The 8,776-nt window shown below is 41.1% G+C and overlaps 2 protein-coding genes across 3 annotated transcripts in view; one reads left to right on the forward strand and one right to left on the reverse strand.

The window, feature by feature from the left end:
• ankrd29 (ankyrin repeat domain 29) overlaps window positions 1–4,312 on the reverse strand; it is a 5,055-nt gene extending 743 nt beyond the window's left edge. The window contains exons 1-8 of one of the 2 annotated variants that reach the window (XM_035652679.1): window positions 4,132–4,312; window positions 3,437–3,547; window positions 3,049–3,147; window positions 2,143–2,241; window positions 1,805–1,903; window positions 1,367–1,465; window positions 1,084–1,182; window positions 713–808 (exon numbers count right to left, since the gene is read on the reverse strand). In XM_035652679.1, the coding sequence (XP_035508572.1) occupies window positions 713–808; window positions 1,084–1,182; window positions 1,367–1,465; window positions 1,805–1,903; window positions 2,143–2,241; window positions 3,049–3,147; window positions 3,437–3,547; window positions 4,132–4,143 (714 nt within the window). In that variant the 5' untranslated portion in view covers window positions 4,144–4,312. The remainder of the gene's footprint in view (window positions 1–712; window positions 809–1,083; window positions 1,183–1,366; window positions 1,466–1,804; window positions 1,904–2,142; window positions 2,242–3,048; window positions 3,148–3,436; window positions 3,548–4,131) is intronic. The other variant, XM_035652680.1, reaches the window with a different exon arrangement.
• Window positions 4,313–5,870: 1,558 nt separating this feature from the next.
• cts12 (cathepsin 12) overlaps window positions 5,871–8,776 on the forward strand; it is a 3,474-nt gene continuing 568 nt past the window's right edge. The window contains exons 1-6 of the mRNA XM_035652678.1: window positions 5,871–5,901; window positions 6,705–6,850; window positions 6,953–7,072; window positions 7,757–7,921; window positions 8,012–8,233; window positions 8,339–8,507. Of these exons, the coding sequence (XP_035508571.1) occupies window positions 5,871–5,901; window positions 6,705–6,850; window positions 6,953–7,072; window positions 7,757–7,921; window positions 8,012–8,233; window positions 8,339–8,507 (853 nt within the window). The remainder of the gene's footprint in view (window positions 5,902–6,704; window positions 6,851–6,952; window positions 7,073–7,756; window positions 7,922–8,011; window positions 8,234–8,338; window positions 8,508–8,776) is intronic.

The following is an 8,776-nucleotide window of genomic DNA, read 5'->3' on the forward strand; positions in this document are numbered from 1 at the left end:
GCAGATTGAAACCAACTGAATACAGCTAGCCTTCTAAGCATGTAGGAGAAACTACGGTGGCAGCAAAAACAGCAAAAAGCCCTATCTAGAACAAGTGTTTGTCTGTTCTGGGCTCCTGTAGAAACATAGCAGTTCAACATCCTCCACAGAGGACCTGCTCCTGCGGTATCTTCAGGGGATAGTGATACACTAATGAAAACATACTTGTATCTAATATCTTGAATTTCCCTCTGGATAAATAAACTTATCCTATACTATCATCATCTATCTATTATCTAATCTATCAATATTATCCATATCACTATCATACATCTATCGGTATACTATCCCATTCTGCAGATAGATACCTGGATAAATGGTTACACACTGGACCTTTAAAGAAATAAATTGACATTTTGGGAAATAAGTTTATTCCCTTTCATGCCCAGAGTTAGATGAGAAGGTAAATTCCACTCTCGTGTCTGTATGATAAATAGGAAGCTAGAGCCAGCAGTCGATTAGCGTAGCTTCTAGCATAAAGCCTGGAAACAGTGGGAAACTACTAGCCGGGCTCTGCCCAGAGGTAAAAAAACCCACCTACCTGCACCTCTAAGTATAGAACGACACGTTGAGGTTTTTACGTACTGACATGAGAGCGGTATTTATCTTGTATCCCGTGGCAAGAAAGCAAGTAATCTTATTTTCCCAAAATGTCCATGGCAGCTTCCTCTACCTTGAGAAGGCCAAGTGAGGGAGAAAACTTGAGAAGTTCCTCAATGACGCTGTTGTGTCCCTTAAAAGCTGCTTTGAATAACGCTGTTGATCCATCCTTGAAAGACAACAGAGATAAAATACAATTATTTAACAAAACAATCTCCAATCAGTGGACTCTTACTCACTTTCTCTGAAGCTTTCAACTATATCACATGGTCCTCATCTGCAGAGTTTACTCAGTTATGGAACTGTATATGGCAGTAGCAGTACGCATATTGATCATTTGGATAAGAGGGCTACTTCTTGTCTTGTTTTGGACAAGAGGACGAAAATGACACCAATCAATAATCCCTTTATGTGCACTTTCTCTGTACTGCATCTACCACATACTTGTCTGTCAGCATCCCGATCGGCACCACGTAAGAGAAGCACCTTCACCACCTCACTGTGACCCATCTGAGCTGCCATCCACAGGGGGGCAGTGCCATCCTGGAGAACACATGGATGAGGAGGTGGGGGATGCAGTGATGAAGGACATAAGAGAGAGGAGGTAAAAAGAAAGAGGAACATTAGAGTCTCTGCGGTCACAAGTTAACCTGGAGGGATGAAAAAGAGGAGGTGTGAGCTAAAGAGGGAGAAATCTCTAAATATGCTAAGGAGGCGAGGACATTACCTCTCTCGCTTGGTTAACCTTGGCACCATTTGAAAGCAGCTGACGAATCACGGTCACATGACCCTCCTGGGCAGCGAGGAACAGAGAGGTGGCACCATCCTGAAACATAAAAGAATCATCTCATACACTTTTCTTATGTACTTGATAAAACAAACGGTCATACAAGGTTCCAACTAAGCAAAAAGTACATTAATAACAAGTTACTATATTACTACTATTTTATAAATGTATGTTTGTGCAGTCAGGTTGTTTTCCCCTGCCTAAGGACAGGCGCTAATCCTGCCAAATGTCAGTCATTTATGACTCAGCAGAAACCTGAGAGGCTGGATTCCAGCTGCTGGGACATTGTGTGCAACTAACCATCATGTTCCTGATAGACAGAGGTACTGACAGTGGGAGGAGACAGGTCTGAAAGAGGTCTGATGCAAAGGGGCTCACATTCAGCTGGTCATGAACATTGGCTCCATTCTTCAACAGAGTCTCCACCACCTTGGAGTGTCCGTACTGAGAGGCGACAGTGACAGCCGTGCCACCGTCCTGAAAACAAAAAAAAATATTTGATAGTCACCACTGTGTGTTACATGCTTCAGAGGAACATCTCTAAAATCCCCAAAGGTGTAAAAAAAGCAGCCTGAGCAGCATTTTTATGTGCATCATTTTTGCCCCCTTATCTCTGCACAAAACACTCACAGTCTGAGAAGATAGCATCACAGCGGTCTCCATCACGCCCAGTATAATAAAGACTGTGACACACGTCATTGTGTCCTGCTACATACCTTTGTCTGGAATTCAGTGGAGGCACCGAATTCAAAGAGGAGCTTTACAATGTCATTGTGACCCTGCTGGGAGGCGAAGAACAGGGCGGTGGAACCTGTCTGGAGAGGACGATAAAAAAGATACTGCTGTTGTCATTTTTAAAACAACAGCTTTCCATTTTTGTGTGTATTTGAAATTTAGAACATTAAAAACATGCAATTAAAGGCCTTGTTCAGAAGTCTTCAGAAGCAAGTTGTTTCAGGTAGATTTTGCTTTCATCTTGAAGCTGCCCATGGTCGCAATTTCTGCCGGCCAGTTCTTATTCTCAAACTCACGACTATGAATTATGTCAAGTTTTTTCCACTTTTCAAACATAAAACTAACATTACAGAAGCTTTATTTAAAGGAACAGTTTAACATTCTTAAGAAAAATGCTTATTCACTTTGGTTGCTGGGAATAAGATGAGAAGACTGATACCACTCTCACCCCTGTGTGCTAAATATACAGCTGCAGCCAGAGGACAATTAGCTTAGCTTAGCACAAAGACAGAAAACTTTCGGACAAAAAATGAAGCATGAAAACAAAAATTTGCTATTTTCTGGGGGTTGTGCCGGACTATGTTTTGACTGGGAGCAGCGACTTCCTGGAGTCTTCTCTGGTTAGCTTAGCTTAGCACATAATGGAAACAGCTAGCAGGGATCTGTCCACAGCTAAAAGAATCCAGGGTACCAACACCTCTAAAGCTCGCTAAGTAACATATCTCATTTGTTGAAGTTCGTCAAAATCTGGGGTTTTCCTGGACTATTTCTTGGCCGGGAGCAGTGACTTCCTGGAGACTGGTTACCTAGAAACCAGAGACTCCAGATTCACTGACACTTTAAGTTTGTAATCCAGAATGGGTTAGCCAGTGATTTTCCCATCATACCTCTCTCTGGTAGTTGATTTCAGCTCCCTGCATGATGAGTTCTTTGACGCACTCATAATGGCCGCTGTACGACGCCACCATCAGCGCAGTGGTTCCATACTGAAAAGAAACATGGCAACAATAAGTTAGCAACCTTTGGAGTTTTATAGGGATGACTTGCTAAAAAAGTACTTTACATGTGGTGATGAAACTGCGCAGACTTTCCACTTTCACACAAGAAACCCTCACCCTTTATTATGATGAAAAAGAAAAAAAGATCAAATGGGTGTGAAATTATGTCGGTACACATGCACCACAGAGGTAAGGCTTGAAGCTCTCTGTCTCCCTACCACAGGTGGGTTATGGTTAAAGCGTGCAGCTGAGCAGCCAGGACATGCAGCGTCCGTACACTGTCTCTGCAGTCTGCGTCCACACGCCCACTGTTGAGCAGCAGCTGAAGTAGGGCCAAGTTCCCCTTCCTCGCTGCCCAAAACACAGCATTAGCCAGGGGTGTTTCCTTCTGGAGGGTAAATACACACAACAACCGCTGACCTTAAACCACCATTATAGTATTATACACACTGACAGTAGAGTACAACCAGTAGAAACAGCGCAGAGTGTCGTTCTCAGGTGTAGAGGTTTACCGGTTTAAGGTGTCTGGGTGTGAATGACATCAATCAGGTGTGCCAGCTGATCAATAATCAAACACACACACACACACACACTCTTTTCCTCTGTGTCAGAATTGACTAAAGGTATTTGAATTAAGTTTTTTGTTTTTGCATCAAACAGCTCATGCAAACATACACACGTGCACACTACACAGGTGTGAAATATAAGTGGGACCACTGACAGGCCATTTGACACCCTATTACGAACGCACGCGCACGCGCACGAGCACAGGATAGACGGTATAATTTGCTTTTAAGTCCGTAAATAGCCACTTTAACTCCAACTCACACCGGTTTCCATTACAGTTAAACACAGCACGTCTTTAAATAAACACTGAAATGAATTAAGTGTACAGTTGCACAGGAAGCAGGTGTAATCTGTTTTCCCATTGAGGGCCTGATGTAGGCTGACGGATGGAAAAGGCTGCTTTACCTTAAAAGACATGATCCTGCAGACCTCATTCGTGACTCATGTTTCTTCCTGAGCTCTCATTCATTAGAGACGATGCTGAGCGACAGTCGCCTGTTTTGCCGCACTGTGTTTGGGTGTTGGCGGCGCCCGTTCGCGGACATAATAACAGCCAGACAGTCAGCTGAGCTCATCCTCTGCAGTCAGTGCTGCACGGACGGTTCAGTGCGGGCCACCGGAGGGCGCTGCGGAGCACACACACACACACACAGTCATCTGTCAGTGAAAGCCAGGTGGATGGATTCAATGGAAGTGACTAAGTACATTTACTAAACCGTGCTTAAGTATAATCTTGAGGTACACGTACTTTACACCAGTATTTCTGTTTTGTTGCTATATCTTCTATTTGTTCTCTGCTTTTTACTCCACTACACTTATCCTCCTGAATTTCTCCTAGCTATTTGGGATTAGTAGGACATGATAAACATAAAAACCAAGCATTATATTTAAACAATTAGTAGTTTTCCAAAAATGATGTCGTCATTTGAGGACATCAGGACTTTATTTACTATAAAATGTGTCCCCATATGAGAACGCAGAGTCGCAGGAGGCTAAGTGACAGTTTAAGTTATTAGTTATTTTACAGATTAAGATTAAATAAATTTATATTAGGATTATAAAAAACAACACATTGTTAAAGATTAAAATCCCCCTCCACTCAAAAATAACTTTTTCTTCTTGTTCCTACAGTGTGACGTTTGAACTTCACTGTTCAGAAAAGTAGATACATTCATCAACTCAAGGATGGATTTTAATGTGAAAATTATTATTTTTTGTGAAAAAAATAAATAAATCAGACACACGGTATTGTTCCAAACCTACTATTTGTATATGTCGTAAAACATGTCTAGAGAGGATCTTTAAACGAGTCCCTTTACAGTGTCTAACTGGGGACCCTTGTCACATTTCTGATTTCTGTATCTTTAACACCATATTGAGTTATCAGCAGTTCTTACAGAGTGACTTACACCTCTGAACTTCTCTGATGGTTTCAATTAATTAACTTGTCCAAGCCCAAAGATGTCAAATGATTCATCATTTCACATAATTACAAAGATCAGAGAAAAGTTAAAAAGAGAATACCACCTTATTTTCTGCACCATCAGTAATCTTAAGTCCCACAGATCTATTAACCAAATATTACAGAAAATGAATACAAATGTGTCCCTCATTTATTTTGTCACCTCGACCAGCTACAAAAGTGAAATTCTGGTTACACGGTGATGCATCAGTATTAATAATCTTATTCTGTCATTATAATAATATATCATTCACCGGAGCCTTTCTGCATTATACTTAGCCTACACTTCTGTACTTTTGTAGGATTTTGAATGCAGGACTTTCACTGGTAATGAAGTATTTTTACATGAATGTACTGGCACTTTGTAGGTAATCTGTATACTCGTTGCACCACTGGTTTTGGAAAGTTGATGTCAGGTGTTACGGTCAATTATAAACCGGTATTTGAAGGATTTACAATATTGCAGCTTTAGCTCTCTCTAAATGATAATAGAGGTATTACTGAGGAGGAGCAGGGAAAGCATCTTATTTTTGTTGACTAATGTCCCTCTCAGGTGCTGCCGTAAGTGTTGATTTAGGGATTCAGTAAAGTATAGTGGAAACATGTACTAGTTGCAAGGCTATATAAGGACAGTTGACAGTGAGTCTGTTGCAGTGTGGCTGTCCAGAGTCACTTTCACACCATGGGAACAAAACGGACTCACATACATGCAGGTAAGTAGGCTATGGATTTTTATTTCAAATGAAGTGCAGTCTTTGGCAAAACAACAGAAACCTGAAAGTGAATCTTTTATTTTAAAGACACATTGGTCAGTTTTATTAAATGTCAGATGTCTACAGATGTTAATGCTTCTGAGTGTATAATATTTTGGCTTTTAGGTTAGAAAAAACACCCTCGTTTCACTGAAGGTGAACAGAATAACCTCTGCAAAATCAAATTACATTTTAGTGAGGTTTTTACAAATTAGGTTTTCTAAAGAGGTCCACAAGAGAACAAATTCAGTATCAACCCCACCTTCGAAATTCTATCCTCCATTTTTACAGAAGGAAGTTACTGTCTTATTTCTTTACTCTACAAGAGCACAGTTTATTTTAGAAGTTCTGGTGCAGGTGATTAACTAAAATGGCACATTTTGGACTCAAGGTTTTCAAAGGAAGATATGAAAATGTAGCAGATGAGTCAGAAGAAGACTTGCTGCCACCCTGTATAAAATGACTTCACAAACACTACACAACTGTAACTTGAAATGAGTATGTCCTCTGATATGCTCAACTCAGCATAAGTAAGTAACAGGAATCTCTCTGATGATTTGAACAACAAAGATTTAATTAACCAGAACATACTGACCAGATGATTTAAATTGTATTTAATAACAAAACCAACAATTCAAAGTGTCCCAATACTTATGCTACTGATTTAGCTGTGAATGACAATTAACAAGCTGTGATAATAACACATTTTTTAAGCAGGTACAAACAAAAGGTTTGACTCTAATGTGATGTTTTTGTCCCTGTAGTGCAGCAGGCCAGCCTCCTGCTGAGAGCAGTTCTTCTCTTTGCAGTGCTGTGTGGCCCACAGCACGTAGCGTCAGACTCAGACGAGGCGATCCTGACTGAGTGGGAGATCTGGAAGAGCAGCAATGGCATAGCCTACGAAGAAATGGTGAGACTGACTCCACATCTAAAATACAAGCACTGACACTAAGTGCATATATGCTCTGATCCATCTGAATCTTTCTGTGATGTGTTTTGTGTTGTTATGCAGGACGACATGCAAAGGAGGGTCATCTGGGAGGACAACAAGCGGAAAATTGAAGACAACAATCAAGGGTTTTTTATGGGGATGAGGCCCTTCAGTATGGTCATGAATAAATATGGAGACCTGGTAAGGAGTAGTGTTTTCCTCTCTATGCTAAAAACTTTACTACGTACAATCCCAACTTAAAGTCACACAAAGCTGCATTTCCACGAAATAGTCCAAAACCATAAATTGACATTTTTTGTTTTAAATAATGTTGATAAATAATGTGATTTTTAGAGATGCTGGTAGTTGGATTTTGTTACCTTTGTACAGAGACAGATGAGCTTTTCCCCCCTGTTTCCTATGATTCTGCTAAGCTAAGCTAAAGGTATTCTGGCTACAGATATTTCCCGAACAGACACAATAGTGGTATCAATCAATCATTCAATGAGCCATTGCACTCAAGTCCCAAATCAAGAGACGGATCGGTTCAAACAAAGTGGATGTGGAAGTGTACACTTGCTGGGAATTAATAGCTTTTTCAGCTTTTTAAATAACATATTTAATCTTTGGGCTTGCGAGAAGGTATCAAGTATTTTCAAGTTAAAAGGCTCAAGTTCAAGTGATTAAAGTCTAAGTCAATTTGGAAGTCTTTTTTAATTTTGTCAATTCAAGTCTGACTTGAGTCTGACTCGAGTCCAAGTCATGTGACTTGAGTTCACGCAGCTGAAATAAGGTATGTTGTTTTTAATAACTGATTTGCCATATTGTGGATATCAATAAGATGAATTATTGGGAAACAATCTTCTTTGTGTTCTCCACATGTAGACAAGACAAGAATATCAGGTTTTGCAAGGTGCCAGGATAGATGCGCAATTCGCGAAGAGAGGGAGGACTGTCTCGTCCCGAAGGCTGCGTAACGTTGCTAAGAAGTTAGATGCTTGGGTTGTCGACTACAGGAACATGGGTTATGTCACTGAGGTGAAAGACCAGGTAAGACTCCTAAATTCACTTTGAGTGGGTTTTATCCAGACTGAATCACGTACACCTTCAAATCCACTGTGGTTTAAATGTTCTTCACAGGGTTACTGTGGCTCGTGCTGGGCCTTCAGCACCACGGGAGCTATCGAGGGACAAATATACAAGAGGACGGGTCAGCTTGTATCTCTGAGTGAACAAAACCTGGTGGACTGCTCCAAATCTTATGGTACCTATGGCTGCAATGGTGCCTGGATGGCCAACGCCTACGACTACGTGGTCAGCAACGGGCTGCAGTCGACAAGCACCTACCCATACACCTCAGTGGTGAGGCTCAACCTGCTGGCTACACCTCCCTCTGAACACTTATAACAGTTCATTACTCTGTGGCCAGCATGCCATTAACTTTAAACTCTGTATTTCTCTCAACAGGACACCCAGCCCTGTTACTACGACAGCAGACTTGCAGTTGCCCATGTCAAAGACTACAGGTTCATACCCAAAGGAGATGAGCAGGCCCTGGCTGATGCCGTGGCAACTATCGGGCCAATCACAGTAGCTATTGATGCAGATCATGCAAGCTTCCTGTTCTACAGCTCAGGTTAGTTACCTTAAAAAACTTCCTCTATACAATTGCTATGTCAGCGATTAAAGACTCTCTTTATAATCAATATTTTCATACTGACAATGCAATATAATTTCTATGGCTATGTGAAACAAATTTATTGTGGTTACAAACATGAGCTGATTCCCCTCAGCTCTATTGAGTTCTGTAGCATCTCTTAGCTCACTATTTTGTAAAATGTTTCTGATAAACCCACTGTAGTCTACCTGCCCAGCGCCAAATGACAGACAAAGTTAGCAACTAGC

Source organism: Morone saxatilis, unplaced genomic scaffold (assembly GCF_004916995.1).
Source record: "Morone saxatilis isolate NCDOM2014 unplaced genomic scaffold, NCSU_SB_2.0 Contig12, whole genome shotgun sequence".
Classification (NCBI taxonomy): Eukaryota; Metazoa; Chordata; class Actinopteri; family Moronidae; genus Morone; species Morone saxatilis.